This window comes from Anopheles arabiensis, chromosome 3 (genome assembly GCF_016920715.1).
Source record: "Anopheles arabiensis isolate DONGOLA chromosome 3, AaraD3, whole genome shotgun sequence".
Taxonomy (NCBI): Eukaryota; Metazoa; Arthropoda; class Insecta; order Diptera; family Culicidae; genus Anopheles; species Anopheles arabiensis.
In genome coordinates, this window is record NC_053518.1 from 50,546,651 (window position 1) to 50,568,673 (window position 22,023).

The 22,023-nt window shown below is 40.2% G+C and overlaps 1 protein-coding gene across 7 annotated transcripts in view; it reads right to left on the reverse strand.

The window, feature by feature from the left end:
- Positions 1–13,924, reverse strand: part of LOC120900634 (muscle calcium channel subunit alpha-1-like) — a 101,670-nt gene extending 87,746 nt beyond the window's left edge. For 3 of the 7 annotated variants that reach the window (XM_040307914.1, XM_040307911.1, XM_040307907.1), the window contains exon 1: positions 13,204–13,924. In XM_040307914.1, coding sequence (XP_040163848.1) covers positions 13,204–13,496 — 293 coding nt within the window. In that variant the 5' untranslated portion in view covers positions 13,497–13,924. Of the gene's footprint in view, positions 1–2,429; positions 3,010–13,203 lie in introns of those variants that run through there. The other 4 variants (XM_040307905.1, XM_040307909.1, XM_040307910.1 and 1 more) reach the window with 4 other exon arrangements.
- Positions 13,925–22,023: the final 8,099 nt, after the last annotated feature.

A 22,023-nucleotide genomic window follows, 5' to 3' on the forward strand; every position in this document is an offset into this window, starting at 1 on the left:
TTCATCTGCGATATCGTCTAGGACGCGTTTCGAGTTCGATGCCCACTTTCTTAGAACAAACCCATACTGCTGTAATAAGTTGGATACGTTTTTCTGCAACGTAGCAGCAGACTCCTCATCATTAGCACCAGATAGAAAGTCATTGACATAGAAATTGTTCGTGATAGCTTGTGCTTCGATTGGGTATTTATCAGCTGCATTGAGGGCAATTTGCTTTAAAGCTCGGGTTGCTAGAAATGGAGCAGAAGCTGTTCCATAAGTAACAGTCTTTAATTGGTAGCTTCTAAGCTCTTCTGCAGCACTTGGACGCCATACAATTCTCTGTAATGGCTGATCATCATTATGTACCATAACCTGTCGATACATTTTTTCGACATCTGCACTAATAGCGATTCGATGAGTCCAGAAATGAACAATCAGCGAGAAAAGATCTACTTGAACAGTTGGACCAACTTGAAGTGCATCATTTAAGGAGTACCCTGATGTAGTTTTACACGACGCGTCAAAAACTACTGGACTCCTTCAACACTGGATGATGTGGTAAGTAACAATGGACCATACTATCATCTACAGGCTCTGCAAGTAATTCCATGTGTCCCAACTCTTCGTATTGCTTTAGGAACATTCCATATTGCTCGTATACCTCAGGATTCTTCTGTAGTTTACGTTCGGTGTTGAAGAATCTTCTTTGTGCTATACTTTTGGACTCCCCTAGACAGATTTTTGATGTTTTTACTTTCGGCAATCTGACAACTAATCTTCCTTCGTTGTTGCGAGAAGTAGTTTCGGAGAAGAATGTCTCGCATGGATCTTCATCTGAAGCCGAAGATGAGGATGGTAAAGCATCTATCTCCCAGAATCGCCGGATGGTCGATTCTAACGTGTCCTGACGCACAACTGCATTTGTTTACACGTGACGATTCTGGCTTGTTGCTGAAGTCGATCCAGCAACTGTCCATCCAAACTTAGTATTCACAGATACTGGCTTATCAGACCCAACACCGATTCGTTCGCTCATGTGAATGGCCCAGAATGCTTCTCCACCGATAACTAGATCAATCTGGCCTGGCTTGTAAAAGAATGGATCGGCTAGTACTAATCCTTCAATCTTCCATTCTTTTGTATTCACCTCCATAGTGGGAAGCTGTGCGGTAGGTGAATCTAAAACGAGAAAATTTAGCTTTGTGCTGAATTGCTGCGTCTTGGATGCCACGATCACATCTACTGCTTCATGAATATGATTTTCTCGTTGGCCAATACCTAAAATAGATACGCTAGCAGAACATTTGCGATTAGTTAAACGATTTGCAAGAGCCGTCGAGATGAAATTGGACATCGAACCAGAGTCCAACAATGCTCTTGCATCAAACATTCTTCCATTATCATCTATCACCTGTACCAACGCGGTTTGTAGTAAAACAATAGTATCTCTTGATGCGGCAGTAGTTGCAACCACAATGTTATCTGGAGATGGATTTTGCACAATCGGATCAACATGTAAGAGTGTGTGGTGGCGCTCATGACACTTGTGGCATTTAAATTTCGAATTACATCGCAGGGCTATATGTCCAACTCGAAAACAATTCCGACACAGCTTATTCGATGTGATAACCTCCTCACGTTGAGCTACTTGCATTCCTTAAAACATTTCACATTGATGTAAGTAGTGTTGTTGTGCACATGCATAACAGCGGAGGATAGCGGGTGGCACGGTGCTGACACACACAATACCCTTATGATGCTTCACGCCGGCTACCTTGCCCACACTCGATCTTGATACTTCATAGGTCGATTGAACAGTTACACTAAGGATTCTCAGCCGTCTTTGTAAAAACTCTTGCATCTTGGTATACAAATCTTCCTGATCCTTACTAGTATACTCTTCCCAAGCCAATAAGGTTCTACCATCCAACTTATAGAACAACAGATTGCACAGCGGTGTATCCCATTGTCCTATGGGCTCTTTCAACGCACTCATTCCTTGGGTCAGCCTAGTAAATTCATCGAAAACCCGGCGTAACTCTTCAGTCGACTCGCCCTTCATCGGTAGAATGGCATGCAGGGCCTTGAAATATTCACGCTTTAGTGCCCGTTTGTTATCATATCTATCTAATAGCGCTTGCCATGTTATGCTGTAATTGTCGGCTGTAAGCTGCACATGCTGGAAACGTTTTGACACTTCACCCTTTAGCACTGACAACAAGTACTGCAGCTTCATTACGGAAGGCATGTCCTCTGCCTCATCGATCATGGACACAAATCGATCCTTAAAACTGAGCCAATCCGTCGTGTTACCATCGAAAGTTGGCAAATCCAGCTTAGGTAGACGTAAATTAGCCAGATTTGTGCCTTTCCCCGTATCCGTGACATCCAGATCAGAGACTGCCATGGTTTTACGTGACGTTAAAAAACCCTTAGCTGCACAATACCTGTCATAAAACGCGTTCCGTGCGTCGAACAATTCGTTCAGCTGCTTATCATCTTCCTCGTACGATTCCAGCTTCAACTGAGCCGCTTCATACGCCTTCCAAACTGCTTCCAAATTGGATAACCTCTCTGCCAGTTGATTCGCCTTCTCCTCGTTGAACCCGTTAATAAACTCTTCTGTTGCTCGCATCTGGGCTCGGGATCGCAGCGTCACCATCGTCGCTTGGGTTTTCTTCGTTTCTGTAGCCATCTCACCAACCAGCAAATATTCAGCAGACTTTTTTTTTCTACAATACAGAGTGTATTAGAAGCATGTGTTTCACTTCACTTACGCAACGCGTGATTGAGGTTAAGAACCTCGATACACAAAATTTTACAGTTTTTTTATGTCCAGAAATCCGGTTCGAAGGACCAATGATTGCGCAGGATACTGCTTTCGGAATTTCTGGTTTATTAAATAAAACTGTAACTAAATGTGTGTCTTACTCTGTTTTTATATTCTCGTTTTTATTCACTTGATTTCTTCGCTATCTATCTGTTTTTTATCTGTCAAAAAACACGCGGCCTCTCTCCAGAAATAAGTCCGCGCTCTTGTTCGTGAGTTTGCACCGCACACCTCAAATTCATATAATGCGTATGCTCATACCGCGCTCTGACTGCTGTGTTGTTATCACACAGTCTGCTGTGTGATAACCCTAGCGTTATCACCGTTCATAGAAAAAACAAATGAGATACACTAATCGAAATTAACCGCAACTCAAGCGTTAATGCATCAAAGTAGACTAACAGAGAACGCATAGCAACTTATCGCTAAAGGTGCAGCGTTGCCAAAAATCGACGAACGCACACGTTCTTTTGCTAGAACAGTTGAAACATTAAAGAACTTTCGAAAAATACTAAAAGCAAAGCATAGCGAATTTATACAATGTATAAATTTCACCTAAAATCAATAACCTTTAATTGCGAAAAAACATATTCCATAACATCTTTTGAGTATAGATAAAACCAACTCCGACCGTGGCAAGTCAGATTTGTTCGGACTGTCAGGATAGGACTATGCTCATCCAACAACTATCGACTTTTCATTTAAAGAGTATAATTATGTCCCCCAAGGTGGAATATAGAGGAGGTGTCTTCTTAGCGTTTGGCATGTTGCCATTTTGAGATTCAGTTTGACAACAGCCGTCGATTTTTGTTTACAGGCAGCAGCTGCATTATAACGTGTAAAATGTCGATTTATGGAGTGTGGATGCAAAATACAATTTTTTATTGCTAAAAAAATGTTAATTAAACGAAAACAATACATTTATCCTATCCAAATACCAGCAACATTCGTCCCATTTGACAACTGCCGTCGATCCTGGTTTTGTGCTTTTTTCTAAAGCCTCGATGCCCAATTGTTCTACATGACGACACCTCCTTTCTACCCACTTTGATGTCCCCCTACCCAAGGTAAGGCTTGTAAACTTCATTGAGATGAATGGTGACAAGTGCAGTCCTGTGAATGTGTAGCTCCCGTTTGTGAACTGTGAAAACTTGTGAAATAGAGAGCTAAGTGTTATCTTGTTTTCTTCTACTTATTACTTAATGTTAGTGTTACCTGTGGTATCATTGTTTAGTATTTGTATTATTGTTTTGTGAATGTAAAACATGGGTGAAGTATCTCGGTCGACTGCGTCACTGCGTTGTCGAAAGTGATTAATCTTTTCTCGGTATGTGTTTGAGTTCGTACTAGACGTACGTATCGTTGACCGTTTGTCAAGACGTGTACACGATTGTAACCGTTTGATATCGCAGGCTGTAGTAGAGTAGTGTTTGTGTGCATTTGCTGTTACCTTTTCCGCCATGCAATTGACAGTGATTTGCGAGGGCGCGCGAGGGCTCGCATGGCATACAAGTTCACCGCCCCAGCGCCCTCGCATTACAGAGCTTGCGATCCATGGGTAGTTTCTTCACCCCTAGTTTTTGCAGTTATAATTATAGCACCCTAAGAGCAGGTATAACAGTGCAAATTATATAACAGTGCATAATTAACACCTGAATTTTGTCATTTTATTTAAAAAAATCCACAAAAATTTAAATAGTAATCTTTTCGACAAATACTTCGGCAAAAAAATCCATGATTATAAATCAAAGATTATTTAAAATACCATAAGATTTCGAGCAGATGAAATCATTCGCAAACCTCGCAATGTTTGACGGGAAGCGACCATGGTGTACAATTGACTTCTACACTATTCCAATAATTTATCAATATGGTGAATGGCGTGGTGCATAAGATGGGTGCACTTTATCCCCCTGCAGGCCACGAACATCCAAGCGGAGCGATATGTGCAAACAAACATGAAAGCATATACATGCTCCTAATCGCAGATCAATCTGAAATTATGCAACATTTTACTAGCCTACGGAGTATGCGGAGACCATGTCACAACATTGAACTCGAGTATGGACCGGACTAAGGCGTCGAACAGTTGTTTTAAACAGAAAGGGTCATTAAAATAGGATGTCAGACGATGAATAAAACCAAGCTGCCGATATGCATTGTCGATGTCATAAAAATACTGTTGACGGAACGAGAGTGACGAGTCAAGAATAGTACCGAGGTCCTTAGTTTATATTTTATGTGAGATTACACAAGAGTCAAGATTATAAACTCGCTTAATAAGGCCCTTTTTACGACGTGAAACACAAGGATAGCGAGTTCACATGTGCAAATATTGATTTGCATGCGCAAATACAACATCATTAATAAATAGAACGGACAATACTGGGCCAATGTTACTTTCCTGCGGTGCACCGGACGTACTGCCAAACACGTTCGACAAGCACTTATTGATTTGAACACAGTATGATCATTGGTTTAATATATGATTTTAACCATATGACTAGATTGTTATGAAAGCCAAGCCGACTCAGTTCACAAGGAGTAAGTCATGGTTAATCCGGTTAAATGCTGAAATGATACGACTGTGATTGCATCGATCTGTGATTTGTCATCCATTGCGGTTAGGCAATTAGACACGAATTGAGAGATAGGTCGACAATGATCGCTTGAGAACATACCCGTGCTGGCTGGGACTGATATAATACAAGCAACTCCTGACTAACGCTTCCTGGACGAGATTATCAGTGATTTGCGAGGGCGCGCGAGGGCTCGCACGCCATACAAGTCCACAGCCCCAGAGCCCTCGCATTAAAGAGCTTGCGAGCCTAGGCAGTTTTTTCGCCACTAGTTTTGGCAGTCATAATATTATAAAATATTAATATATATACCCGCTGCGCAAATTCGAGCAGTTTCCAGCGCAGAAAATGCACCAAAATCTGCGCTGGCCAGCGCAGATTTTGGCTGCTCTCCCGCGCTGGACTTCAGCGATTCCTGCGCTGGGTCGAGCAAGTTTTGCGCCATCTGCTGGCGAAATGGACGAACTATTTATGGCGGCGGAGCAAAAAAAAAGGTCAAAAAATTTAAAAAAATTGGCGCCCATTTTTTCGTTCCCTTCTTCTCCCTCCCTCACTCTACCCTGCCTTACTTGCGCTTCTGCCCGTGCCTTCCGCCGCCAGCGGATTGGCTGTTGCGGTGTATGCGTTGATTCATATATGTGCATTCCGGTTGTGTGTTGTTATTGGTGGGTGTTAGCATTTATTAATTTGTGTGTGACCTTGAGACGCTGTGGGAGAAGCTGGATTGGGATTCAAAGTGTTATCGGTGTATTGATGGTTTATTTTATTTCGTGCCGCTGCTGATGAGACCATTCGATGCCCCTGCCAATTGAGGGTGAAGAAGCCTATTTAAAACAAGCGTAGGAGAACGTCTAACACTAAACTAATATTTTTTAATTTGAACATGTTTGATGCTTCAACGACCTTCTAAGCATTATGTAGCACAGTGTAAAGTGGCAATAATTATTTTTTTAATGTGTCGAAATCTGTCTCGAGTTTTCGGGTCACGACACACACACGCACACACACACACAGCGCGGGGAAAGTGACCATTCACTCTATCATGCCGCGATCCACCACCCCGCCCGGCGCTTTGGATGATGATGCGCTATATGATAGCTGATGATAGCGGAAGCGGAGGGGGGTTTGGTGGGGGGTGCGTTCTTGCGTGCGCGCTTTCGTAGGTGCGTTCTCGCGTGCGCGCGTTCGTAGGTGCCTTAGCGCGCGCGCGTGTGTGTGTGTTTGTGTGTGAGTTTGCGCGCGCGTGTTTGTGTGTTTGTATGTGTGCGTGCGTTTGGAAACCCCACAACTATTTGATTCTGATGCGTACATTTTCGATTTTCTGGATTTGTTTATTATGGTGCGCGTATGGTGCTGCACCTGTCCGTCCAGAATCTGATGGCTTGTTGGTTTGGAGTAGTTATCATGACGCTGATTGATCGGCAATGCCTTGGAATGGGTTCGGATCGGTAGGTTCATGTTTTGGTCGAGTGCATTCCGTGCATTTGTCGCGCCACCGCGGGACACCCGGCAGCAACAAAGTCAAGACCAACTCTTCCCCGGGTGTGGACTGATATGCTAAGTTCTTCTTATTATTATTATTATTATTATACGGCCTATGCGATCATGCCGGCCTTTTCATGACTTGAGTACCACGTAGCCGGATAGTCACCCCTTGCTACGGCGGACGGTTCATACGCGGTTAGAACCCACGACGGGCATGCAGATGTGCGGAATGATGGCGGTGCCGCGGGACCGCTCCTATCCAGCGTGCAACTTGCATACTGCCACACTGTCTCCTGCCCGATGCATACGCTGCAGGTAGCGGCGGACCTAACAGTAGGTGGACTAGGCGGTCGCCGATGATTTCTAGGCTGTAGTATGCCGTATGTGTACAAGTGGACAGAGTATTAGGACTTTCAGGATATTAGTATGAGGACGGGTAGCTGCCATCGAACTGAACATTTTAAGCATTAAGCATAACTTTGTTACACTAAGCTTTTGCTTTCAAATGGTTTAGATTACACAGATAGACTGAGCCGTCTGCGGGGGTGTGAGTGTGCGTGTGTGTGCAACACTTTCGCCAAATGTGTTTTCTTCCGGAATGTTATGATCCATCGGTCAAAGAAAGGAAGGTGCTGATGAAAGGCGGAAAGACGAATTGAGGCACTTGTCAATGGTAACTGATGACCGGGAGGAGGGGGTACTGAGACACAGCTGTTAGAAGATTGAACAGTATACTTAAATTGCCGGCGGATGGGGGGGAAATGGGGGTGTGGCCATGGGACCCCTACGATCATCGATCACAGGCCCTAAAATTGTAGTCTCCATGGGGGGAGGGGAGGTGCAAACGGTTCTCCAGCCACGGAGCCCCAACGACCATCTTTCCGGGGGGCCCTTATCGCTAATATTCTGTCCAATTGTAGACATACGGCATACTACAGACTAGAGATCTTCGGTGACCGCCTAGTCCGCCTACCGTTAGATCCACCGCTGGTTCATGACGGTGTTTTTTTTTACTGTGGAGGTGCATCCTTCCCCCTGCCTGCTGCGTATGCACCGGGCAGGAGACAGTGTGGCAGTATGCAAGTTGCACACTGGATAGGAGCGGGCCCGCGGCACCGCCATCATTCCGCACATCTGCATGCCCGTCGTGGGTTCTAATCGCGTATGAACCGTCCGCCGTAGCAAGGGGTTAGTCACCGGCTCCGGCTACGTGGTACTCAAGTCCTGAAAAGGCCGGCATGATCGCGTAGGCTATTACGCCAATAATAATACTAATAATAATAAAAAGAACTTAGCATAGCAGTCCACACCCGGGTAAGAGTTGGTCTTGTCTTTGTTGCTGCCGGGTCTACCGCTGTGGCGCGACAAATGCACGGAATGCACTCGACCAAAACATGAACCTACCGATCCGAACCCATTCCAAGGCATTGCCGATCAATCAGCGTCATGATAACTACTCCAAACCAACAAGCCATCAGATTCTGGACGGACAGGTGCAGCACCATACGCGCACCGTAATAAACAAATCCAGAATCCTCTTTTGTATGAATTCAATTCAAGTTTTGTTTCCACTTGCGTCCGCTAGCTGAATTAGAAATAAATGTGCAATATATCACACGCACGTTTGCTTAGATCGCGTGTCTTTTTAATACCCCCAACAGCAGAGCCGATCGCAAAGATGCCAATGCCAATGGTTGTGTTGTCTCTCAGGTAGCGAGATCGAAAATGCATGGACTTTGTAGCCGCAGCGGATGAAAATGTACGCATCAGAATGAAATAGTTTTGGTGTTTCCAAACGCACGCACACACACACACACACAAACACACAAACAAGCGCGCGCAAACTCACACACAAACACGCACACGCAAACTCACACACACACACACACACGCAAACTCACACACACACACACACACACACACACACACACACACACACACACACACACACACACACACACACACACACACACACACACACACACACACACACACACACACACGTACGCGCGCCCGCGAGCATGAAAGCGCGCACGCCAGCACGCACCCACGAGCACGCACCCCCGAAGTCGCGCAAGCACGCATTACCCCCCCCCCCACTAGACCCCCCGCCCCCACCACGCATGATCGATTACGGCTACCTTATCGGTAGAACGGTTGGTTCAGCTTTCTTGTAGCATCCTCATCCTTAGCGCCGGGCGGGGTGGGGGATCGCGACATGATAGAGTGAACGGCCACTTTCCCCGCGCTGTGTGTGTGTGTGTGTGTGACGAGACCCAAAAACTCGAGACAGATTTCGGCACATAAAAAAAAAATTATAGCCACTATACATTGTGCTACATGATGCTTAGAAGGTCGTTGAAGCATCAAACATGTTCAAATTAAAAAATATTAGATTAGTGTTAGACGTTCTCCTACGCTTGTTTTAAATAGGCTTCTTCACCCTCGATTGCCACGGGCATCGAATGGTCTCATCAGCAGCGGCACGAAATAAAATAAACCATCAATACACCGATAACACTTTGAATCCCAATCCAGCTTCTCCCACAGCGTGTCAAGGTCACACACAAATTAATAAATGCTAACACCCACCAATAACAATACACAACCGCAATGCACATATATGAATCAACGCATACACCACAAACACCCAATCAGCTGGCGGCGGAAGGCACGGGCAGAAGCGCAAGTAAGGCAAGCCAGGGTGAGGGAGGGAGAAGAAGCGGACGAAAAAATGGGCGCCATTATTTTTTTAAATTTTTTGACCGTTTTTTTTTTGCTCCGCCGCCGCCCGAACTGTCCGAACTGCCCGAACTGCGCGACCCAGCGCAGGAATCGCTGAAGAACAGCGCGGGAGACCAGCCAAAATCTGCGCTGGCCAGCGCATAATTTGGTACATTTTCTGCGCTGGAAACTGCTCGAATTTGCGCAGCGGGAATGTTTGACGGGTAGGCAGTTTTTTCGCCCCTAGTTTTAGCAGTTATAATTATAGCACGTCGATAGCAGATATAACAGTGCGGTTTGTAGCATACTAAACACCTGAATGTGGACATTTCATTTTGCAAAAATTTCCAAAAATTGGTAATGTTATCTTTTTAACGAAAAGCACCGAAAAAAAATCAATGAATAAAAAACAAAGTATTGGGACTGTTTGCTACGAAAATGCCCAACGACCTGTCGTAAACAGGAGGCATCCGAAGATAGCCAGAAAACCCGAACCAATACGAACCAAACTGATCAGGACAGGGATAAAAAGGAGCGGTAGGGCATCATTGGGGTCTTTTGAACCAATTAGCGGGAGAAAACGACTAATTTTTGGCGAATTTCTACAATAAATGCATGACAAAAAATTCCACCCGTTTGTGGTTGTTTTAGTTTCTAAAACAAAAATTATATAAAATACCATCAGATGTCAAGCAGATGATACTGCTCGCAATTCTCGCAATATTTAACGGAATGTTTAGTGAAACATGTTTTGGAACAGTTGTAAAAAATCAGATTAGAAAAAAATTAAAATATATGTATTTTTACTCCTTACTTATATGACCACCCACCCAACTAGGTAATAAATAATTTGGCTTTGGTTTAGCCGTTTAATTTGTAATGATATGTATAGCAACGCGTGTACTTATATTTACAGAACTTATTCCAATAGTTTTTTAGTTCCAAATATTCTTCTAAAGTCATATAGAATGAAATAATTGCCCCGATAGTCGGGACGATACGGTGGTCTATTAGTATCAGTTGAACTATATACTATGCTTTGAATGTACATAACTCAAAGCCATATTTTTTAACATAAAAAGAAGCATTGTGATTAAATATGCAAAAAAAGTGAAATAAGATATTTTTCAACAATAAAAAATCCAAATCCCCTTATAAAATGTATCACCTACCCGGGTAGGTGGCCGTAAAGATGAAGGTGTATTTTTGATCAAAGAAATTGTAGGTAGAAAGAAACGAAAAGAAAGATATGACAATATTTCGTAGAATCAACATACTTCGCAAGCCATCTTTTTATATTTATCCAAAATAATAAAACATAGACAGGAAATGCTATACGAACATGCGTAACATAAATAAGTTCAGACTTCTATAACGAATTCAGCTGAACAAACTTTGCAACAGGATGGCGCAGAATAATCAACAGTTCAGTCTAGTCAAACATCATACTTAGGAATCACTATCGCTATCCGAAATATATAATATCCTTTTCGAGGTTCGCCATACGAATTAAGCATAACGCGATCTGCATACGCACAACTCGGTGCAATAAAACAATAGTTTAGACACGCGAGCGGCCCATCCACGGCAAATAACATAATCAACCCACGCCCACACAACAATTAGAACAGGGTAAAACAATAACGGGCGGACATTTACATCCTCGGTCCTCGTGTAAAAGGAAGGAGACAAGCGATCCAGGCAAAAATAAGATAAAGGTGTACCCCGGAAAATCGGATTAACCTAAGAATCAAAATAGATCATACTACATTTTTCATTGTTAATAAACGCTTGCAATCTTAAACTCAAGCTGAAAGGTCGTGAGTGTGATGTTAATTTATTCTTCCCATCGTTTCAGTGGAAAAGCCTGCGCGTAGGCATCGGTCTTGATCTAGCTCATTGATCAGGCCAAACAGATAATTGTAAAACACTTTTAAGTTTTTTTTACAGAAACGAAGGATACAACTCTCAACGAAGGGGGTTTGCGCGAACAACAGCTATTTCTTGAGCATTTAGATTTTCTCGTTCTACGAAAAACTCTTTACTCGTTATGAAGGATACCTTGTTCTTCTTTTATTTGGCGTAACGTCCTACGCGGACATGCCGGTCTGTACAGGATTTCGATACTTTATTGATTACCACGCAGCCGGATAGTCAATCCTTGCTGTACCATGCGGGGACTGTTTATTCTAGGCTTGAACCCATGACGAGCATGTAGGTAACCGACAGGGTTTTACAGTCCAATAAATAACTGTCCTACTTCTTAATGCAGTGCCTGATTTAGAAAACACACGTTTATTTAATGAAATTATTTGAAGTATGTTTAATCGAAGTCGATAATTATTTAAATCATGTGGACAATGTACAAAAAACGGGTTGAAGTATTAACAAATAGTGGACAATCGTGTTTTCTGAATCGGACATTGTATTCTAATGTTTTTTTATTGGACTGTAAAACCCTGTATCACTTATTCTGAATCGCAATGTACTTTAATTTCGTTTGGTAGATATTACCGACAAAAACAAAACATTTTAATGTTTATTCTAACTAGCCCAGAACATCGGAAAATCGGGATTTTTTACAGATACGACGGGACATACAATATCCGGTAAAAAAAACGTGACTGTCCCGATAAATACCGTCCGTCTGATCAGCCTCCTAAGTTCCGTGTCTGTGCTCAATCGGATGTGATTTTGTTGGAAGGATGTCCAAATTTTACATGCGACATTTGACAAATAACGTCGGACGTGCGATTTCGTTGTACGACGGAATAAAAAAAATCGTCGGACACCGCATCCCGGTTTTATCTATCCAACTAATATTGTGGATTTTTTAGGAACAACCTGAAATTAAATTTTCATAAGCATTAATCTTTTAAAATCAGCAAAACAATAGAAAAATGAATCGAAAAATGATTTGACTGCACGTTCGATAAAATCTCATGCATTGGAGCACAGACACGGGCCTAAGGGGGCAATCGCCAGCTAATGAAGCGACCCCAAAAAGATATAAGTAACATTAAAACTGTTACGAGTTTTCCTTGCGATTATAATGTTTTCTTTTTTCTTGTTTAGTACATTGATTTCTGGGTTGAAACACACTGATATTTTCGCGGATTCGGAGATATGCGTTTTTTATTTGACGTCTTCAAGAAGTGTTAAATGTAGCTTAAATTTCAGTTTTGGGAAAAAAATATTCTGCTTAAAATCTAGAAATATCAGGATTTCTTCACAAATCGTATTATGTAAATGATAAAGTGTATAAAACTACTAAATTAAAAAAAAAAACAAGTAATCACATATTTTTAGCCGAAAAACGTGTAATTCGGCCGACGCAGATTCCTCGGGAAAGGAATCGCAGGCCCGCGTATCTCTATTTACAATATCACTTTAGGATTGCAGGATTACTTGAAACAAAATAACTACTGCCAACTTATTTTTGTGCACCTACGAGAATGTTGTGAGCTACTTTAGTTTGTATCAATGTGTGTTTTTTTCCATTAATCACCATTGCATTACATCTAACATTAAAAATCTACCGCACACATTACAGATAATACATGCAATTCGTACATCAATACTTTCAAATGATTTATCACATACTTCCATTCTACCACTTTGATACACAGCTTCCGAAGTGGATTTTTCAAAGTAAGGCAATAAAATACACGTTGCGGACGATCGGGGATTACTTTTCCCGGTCGTCTAAGGGGACGTTTCGGTTGATTGCTTGCTCCGGCATCGGCTAACGATGGATCTTCCGCCCCTACGGTAGTTTGAGGCACTGCGCTAACAACAGGGGTCACCCCAGGAGATGTAGTTTTATGCACGGTTTCATCAAGCGCTGGCATCGATGACACATTGGCTGGATTGTATTTTTTCGTGTTGGCATCCATATTGTTCACATCAAATCATACAACCATTATCAATCAAACCAATCTAGGGAATTAACATGATCTTCTCAGCAAATTACGTTCTTTAAGCAAACACTTAAATGATTTTAAAATCATTTTATCCATTCACCAAACAACTCATGTTACACAACATGGTAACTCATATCTTCTAAAAAACAATGATATTCCACTTGCCAACTGTTGTCGTTGATCAACAAGGCGAACTCACAAAAAAACCGCAGCGGTTTCCTCACAGATTTCTGACTTGGCCACGGAATTTACGATCCAACACAAATTTGCCTAGAGAGTACTGAGAGCAAAGCGCACCGAATGAGAACATGAGAGAGGAATTGGTAATCCTACTAGCGTATGAGCGATCCGCTACAACCACCGATTTTCACAAGATCTAAAGAAAGACTGATTTCTTGTTTGCTCATCGACATTCAACGCTCTGCTCGGATTCAGTCTTCTTTCTAACATTAGTACAAAAAACTGTATCTTATATGTAGTTGTGTATCATGAGATTTTAGTCCTCATTATTTGATATCAAATGTCTTAAAACCTTGTTCAAGAATTTATGAAAACTCGAAAAACTTTCTACAAACACGAAATGGTTATAATGATTGATCAAGAAAATTAATAAAGTCTATTTATTTTGCAGCAAATAGCAACCAAAATAATCGTTAGTTGGTGATTTTGCTTAACCAAATACATTAATTTTTTTAGACTGGAATGCAATGCGACGTTTTCTTTTAGTGTGAAATAAGCGTGTCTAAAACTGCTGAGTGTCAATCGGCGTTTCACACGGCTTAAGGTGCTATTTTTGGATATTACACATGACGCAATGGCACGATGTCGTTTGTTACAATAAGAAAGGATATTTTTAAACATCATTCTAAAAAGCAGTTTGCATAGATTACATGAATGTATTGGAAAGGCTATTGCAATCGAAATGCATTTACATAAACGTTCATTTAGTTCATTTTTTGTTAAATTATCTTGATTATTGCTGTGCCTAGCTAGAAGATGTTGCAATAATTTTTGTAACAATTGCGTGTTTTTGTTGAAAAAGTAGGTCAATTTTGTAAAAGAACGTACTTCAGCGTTTCAATGTATTTTTATGGTGTCGTGCCGGTGTGTATCAAAAATATAAAATAATTGCATCAATTTTACAGTGAAATATGGCGATAGCTTGCAAAGGCTGGTTTACTAATGAACGGTTTATCTTCCAGTGGCAAAATATCACCAGTGGCTAGGTATTTTTGATTTTTCAAGAGTGAATTTTTATGGGGCATTCTAAACCAAAACAGGAACGAGAAACAAAATTACTTGTAAGTGGTGGTAGGGACCTTTGCATGTGGCATCGAGACCCACGCTGACGCTTAGATTGCTTCAATTTCAAAAACCATGCCAGTAACAGCTTTATACAAGACTACATAATTATTTCACAGCATAATGTATCAATAGATCGGGTACTTCTTCCCACACGACTTCGGTTTCCTCCGATCTAGCATTGTACATTGCAATTTTCTTGTCGTATTTTTCTCCCAAGAATTGAATCATTTCCATTATCTCAAATTGTCTTACAGGGTTTTACAGTTCAATAAACGATTGTCAAGATGCTTAAAAGAAAGCCTTCTTTTAAAAAACATAATTGGCTACCACTTGTAAATACATTTGTATATTTTGTACACTTTCCACATGATTTAAATAATTGTCTACTTTGATTGAATAGCTGTCAGATCTGGCACGAATTATCTAGATTCATCAAATAAACAAACAAAGAAAACGTTTTCAAAAATCATCTCATGCAATAAAAGAAGTTTTTTTTGTTTTTTGTCTAAGTAAAAGCCATAAAATCTCATCAATTAATTTACACCTGTTCTCACTTTCCTCTGAATCTTTATCCGGTTGCTATGGATCGCAATCCATGAGAATGGATCGCAATCATCTACGTCTGAATCGTTTTCAGCTACGTTTGGATCGTTTTCAGCTACGTTTGGATCGCTCTCAGCTACCTTTGGATTTTGCGGTAGCTCGCGCAAATTTCATTGCAGCGCAACCGTTTATTCAGTGACCGCGGGACACATTTGCATTCCAAGGAAAGAATTAAATAATTAATGCATTCAATTGTAAAATCTAATCACTTTTTTAAGTGAAGCTTACATCACCATTCATACTTTATTGATTATTTGACCAAACTTTTCCAAACAAACCTTCATAATCTTCTTCTTTTTGGCGTGACGACATACGTAGTCATTCAGTCCTGTTTAGGCTTTCAAGATTTAGCCGGATATTCCTTCTTTGCTATGGAGGGACGGTCTGGTTGGGAATCTATTCTGATGCATAGAAGCCGATAAATCTGTCAAATGTTATTCATTGCTTAAAAATGGGGCTTCAGAATTCAATGAGAAGCTCTCAATTGGGTTCAAACATAGAACAATATGAAATTGTTGCTTTTCATATCGTCTGTTATGATGTGAATCGTGAGGTACGCCAAGCGGTCACTAAATAAACTATGCGCCGCAACAAAATTTGCGCGAGCTACCGCAATATCCAAAGGTAGCTGAGAGCGATCCAAACGTAGCTGAAAACGATCCAAACGTAGCTGAAAACGATTCAGACGTAGTTGATTGCGATCCATTCTCATGGATTGCGATCCATAGCAACCGGATAAAGATTCAGAGGAAAGTGAGAACAGGTGTATATTCTATGCCAACATTGCATCTACCAAAACAAACCGTCTCGGATCTGACAGCTATTCAATCAAAGTCTACAATTATTTAAATCATGTGGACAGTGTGCAAAATGCGGATTGACGTATTTACAAGTGGTAGATAATTATGTTTTTCAAATCAAGCATTGGCTCACGCTATGGCTCCACCGCGATCATACGTCACTTTTGTACTATTTACGGTATATACCATATCGAATCTTGTTTAAAATGGTAATCTCACTTGTAAAACAAGATTTTATGCATTGGAAATCCAGAAAGCGTCTTTACAGGGTTTTTTTTATCACATGTTAGAAATATTTCGAACACTATATAGAGACGTTCGGCCCAATAGCAAGGCTGAACAAGGCGATCTTTGCGTCATACTCTAGGTAGGGGAAAGCAAAATGGGCCTGTGGTGCAAAACGAGCACCTTCTATTTAAGCATTATTTGACTACAAAGATACTTTCCAATGCTCAAAATGTATTCATTAGAGTGTTCTATGAACACCATGAAAGTTACATAACCCTCACATAACAAATAACCAAGAAAAATGCAAAATAAGGCTTAGTAGGATATTGATTTAATTTTCGCCACTTCGAAAATAAGCTTAAACTAGTGTCACAGGGTTGAAGTTTTACATGATATGTTTTTAAAAATATGATATTTCTATGATTTTTTTCTGAAGAAAGCAAGTTATTTTACTAATAACAAAAAATACAAAAATTGCTTCACGTGGGGCAAAATGGGCAGATGCTTTTGATATACGGCGCTTGATGAAGCTATGGTGTAGTAGTTGTCGCCTCAAAATTGATAAGAGGTACAGCTTCAAAAGATTCGATTTTGTAGATCATAACGTGTAAAACTGTTTTAATTTTAATAACATATTTTTGGAAGAATTTTACGAGTTTCTTGAACAACTAAAAACAAAAGATTTAACGAAAATACATTTCACGAAACGAGCGCAAAAGCATAAACCATTACCTAAGCGCAGTTGTTGTGACCAAAATTGCCCCACCCGCCATGCAATTGACAGCGATTTGCGAGGGCACGCGAGGGCTCGCACGCCATACAAGTTCACCGCCCCAGAGCCCTCGCATTAAAGAGCTTGCGAGCCTTGGTAGTTTTTTAACCCCTCCCGCCATGCAATTGACAGCGATTTGCGAGGGCACGCGAGGGCTCGCACGCCATACAAGTTCACCGCCCCAGCGCCCTCGCATTAAAGAGCTTGCGAGCCATGGTAGTTTTTACACCCCTAGTTTTTGCAGTTATAATTATCCCGCCATGCAATTGACAGCGATTTACGAAGGCACGCGAGGGTCCGCACGCCATACAAGTTCACAGCATCAGAGCCCTCACATTAAAGAGCTTGCGAGCCTAGGCAGTTTTTCCGCCCATAGTTTTAGCAGTTATAATTATAGCACCTCTAGAGCAGGTATAACAGTAAGATTTGTAGCATACTAAACAGCTGGATTTTTACATTTTTTTTTTTTTGAAAAAATCCACAAAAATTGAAATAGTAATCTTTTTGCCAAATAACACCACAAAATATAATTTATGAATAAAAAATTAATATTATTTAAAATATCATAAGATCTCGAGCAGATGATACTACTCGCAACCCTCGCAATGTTTGAAGGAAGGGCACGCGAGGGCTCGCGCGCCATACAAGTTCTCCGCCCCAGAGCCCTTGCATTAAAGAGCTTGCGAGCCATGGTAGTTTTTTCACCCCTAGTTTTTCCACCCGCCATACAATTGACAGCGATTTGCGAGGGCACGCAAGGGCTCACAAGCCATACAAGTTCACCGCCCCAGAGCCCTCGCATTAAAGAGCTTGCGAGCCTTGGTAGTTTTTTCACCCCTAGTTTTTGCAGTTATAATTATAGCACCCTAAGAGCAGGTATAACAGTGCAAATTGTAGCATACTAAACAAATGAATTTTGTCATTTTATTTTAAAATCCACAAAAATTAAATAGTAATCTTTTCGACAAATACTACGGCAAAAAAATCCATGAATAAAAATCAAAGATTATTTAAAATACCATAAGATCTCGAGCAGATGAAATCATTCGCAAACCTCGCAATGTTTGACGGGTAAATAATCTTTAATTTTTGCTCATGCCCGTCAAACATTGCGAGGGTTGCGAATGATATCATCTGATCGAAATCTTATAGTATTGTAAATAATCTTTGATTTTTATTCATGGATTTTTTTTTGCGGTAATATTCATTGAAAAGATTACTATTAAATTTTTGTGGATTTTTAAAATAAAATGACACAATTCAGGTGTTTAGTATGCTACTATTTGCACTGTTATACCTGCTCTTAGGGTGCTATAATTATAACTGCAAAAACTAGGGGTGAAAAAACTACCATGGCTCGCAAGCTCTTTAATGCGAGGGCTCTGGGCGGTGCGTGCCCTCGCAAATCGTTGTCAACTACATGGAGGGTAGGGTTGCGAGGGTTGCGAATGATATCTTCTGCTCGAAATCTTATGGTTTTTTAAATAATCTTTGATTTTAATTCATGGATTTTTTCTTGCAGTAGTATTTATCAAAAAGATCACTATTTAAATTTTTGTGGATTTTTTAAAATAAAAATGACAAAATTCAGATGTTTAGTATCCCGTCATGCAAGCCACAGCGATTTGCGCGGGGCGCGAGGGCTCGCACGGCATACAAGTTCACAGCCCCAGCGCCCTCGCATTAAAGCGTGTCAAAATAGTAAAACATCAACTTTTATTTTACACTGTTTTCATGATTTTAAGTTGTTTTCATTCTATGTGGCAATTTTAATCCATAGATAAAGGGTGGAGCCAAGCAATAATGAAAGAAAATTTGTATTTCGTAACATATTAAAAGGAATAATCAGTAAACTGCTTTACATGCCCATTTTGCCCCTCTTTCCCCTATTGGTCTTCATATACACAGTGAAAGTCTTTATTTATTTTTTTTTATTCAATAGACGGTCCGAAAGAAAGTCTATATTTTGAGTGCCAAAGTCTTTCTAACGAGAGAAAACCCTGTATCCCTTAGCTGTACATCGCCACAGACACATATTTGAATCGGTGAATACAATCGTCATCAACTTTTTTTTATATTTGAGAAAAAAATAAAAAGTTCAAAATAACCAATACAAAATTTAAAAAAAAAGATAAACCATGTAATTAAAAATAAAAATGTATCATTACTTTTCCCAGTGCTCATAGCATCCTACCCTCCTAGCACAATTCGTTATTTAAAAAGTAAAATAATGATTTAGGCATCTACTTTATTATGGCCGGCATTTTTTTTATTGCATGAGCACTTTGGCCGTTTGATTCATTTGATATGTCTTCGTCAATAATGTTGAAACCTCCTGCATTGGATACAAACAATGTTGTTGTAGTTGTTTTATTTTTTTACGAGGCTTTTAAGCATTCGCCTCTCGGATACAAACAATGTATTACAGTTTCTTGCTATGTGTATTACAATATTTAATTTCATTTCATTACATTTCATTTATTAATTTCCATATGTCTGCCTCTGGGGTTGAACATATAATTGCTTAAAACCTAGTTGGCCCTTTTGGTACTAAAACTAACTGTAACTTAACTAAACTAAGTTGAAATAGAAAAGGATGTAACAGAATGGAAATCCATAGTGAAAGGAAAATAAGCAGCGGATAAGACGAAAATATTTAAAACAAAAATAAATTAAGATTAAAAGAGACATAATTATAAAGAATAACAAAGAAAGAGAATTATATAAAGAATAAATATAAAGAATAAAGAGCCGGAACATAAAATTAGAAATTAAAATCGCGATCATGTTCATTGAATTGACGCAAACAAATTAGCCACGGGTCGTTAATGCCAAACGCTGTATTGCGGAAAGGTATTGCAAGAGCATTCCGATTTCTTAAACACCTGGAAGGAACATACCAACTAAGTTGGGAAAGCAAGTCTGGAGCATCTATATTCCCTCGTAACAAATTGCTGATAAATGACACACATGCTTTAGTTCGTCTAGATTCGAGGGTGTCGAGATTGAACAATATGCAACGATCACTGTATGACGGTACAAGTGGTAGATAATTATGTTTTTCAAATCAAGCATTGGCTCACGCTATGGCTCCACCGCGATCATACGTCACTTTTGTACTATTTACGGTATATACCATATCGAATCTTGTTTAAAATGGTAATCTTACTTGTAAAACAAAATTTTAAGCATTGGAAATCCAGAAAGCGTCTTTACAGGGTTTTTTATTACATGTTAGAAATATTTCGCACACTATATAGAGACGTTCGGCCCAATAGCAAGGCTGAACAAGGCGATCTTTGCGTCATACTCTAGGTAGGGGAAAGCAAAATGGGCCTGTGGTGCAAAACGAGCACCTTCTATTTAAGCATTATTTGACTACAAAGATACTTTCCAATGCTCAAAATGTATTCATTAGAGTGTTCTATGAACACCATGAAAGTTACATAACCCTCACATAACAAATAACCAAGAAAAATGCAAAATAAGGCTTAGTAGGATATTGATTTAATTTTCGCCACTTCGAAAATAAGCTTAAACTAGTGTCACAGGGTTGAAGTTTTACATGATATGTTTTTAAAAATATGATATTTCTATGATTTTTTTCTGAAGAAAGCAAGTTATTTTACTAATAACAAAAAATACAAAAATTGCTTCACGTGGGGCAAAATGGGCAGATGCTTTTGATATACGGCGCTTGATGAAGCTATGGTGTAGTAGTTGTCGCCTCAAAATTGATAAGAGGTACAGCTTCAAAAGATTCGATTTTGTAGATCATAACGTGTAAAACTGTTTTAATTTTAATAACATATTTTTGGAAGAATTTTACGAGTTTCTTGAACAACTAAAAACAAAAGATTTAACGGAAATACATTTCACGAAACGAGCGCAAAAGCATAAACCATTACCTAAGCGCAGTTGTTGTGACCAAAATTGCCCCACCCGCCATGCAATTGACAGCGATTTGCGAGGGCACGCGAGGGCTCGCACGCCATACAAGTTCACCGCCCAAGAGCCCTCGCATTAAAGAGTTTGCGAGCCTTGGTAGTTTTTAACCCCTCCCGCCATGCAATTGACAGCGATTTGCGAGGGCACGCAAGGAGCTCACAAGCCATACAAGTTCACCGCCCCAGAGCCCTCGCATTAAAGAGCTTGCGAGCCTTGGTAGTTTTTTCACCCCTAGTTTTTGCAGTTATAATTATAGCACCCTAAGAGCAGGTATAACAGTGCAAATTGTAGCATACTAAACAAATGAATTTTGTCATTTTATTTTAAAAAATCCACAAAAATTTAAATAGTAATCTTTTCGACAAATACTACGGCAAAAAAAATCCATGAATAAAAATCAAAGATTATTTAAAATACCATAAGATTTCGAGCAGATGAAATCATTCGCAAACCTCGCAATGTTTGACGGGTAAATAATCTTTAATTTTTGCTCATGCCCGTCAAACATTGCGAGGGTTGCGAATGATATCATCTGATCGAAATCTTATAGTATTGTAAATAATCTTTGATTTTTATTCATGGATTTTTTTTTTTGCAGTAATATTCATCGAAAAGATTACTATTAAATTTTGTGTGGATTTTTTAAAATAAAATGACACAATTCAGGTGTTTAGTATGCTACTATTTGCACTGTTATACCTGCTCTTAGGGTGCTATAATTATAACTGCAAAAACTAGGGGTGAAAAAACTACCATGGCTCGCAAGCTCTTTAATGCGAGGGCTCTGGGGCGGTGAACTTGTATGGCTTGTAAGCCCTTGCGTGCCCTCGCAAATCGTTGTCAA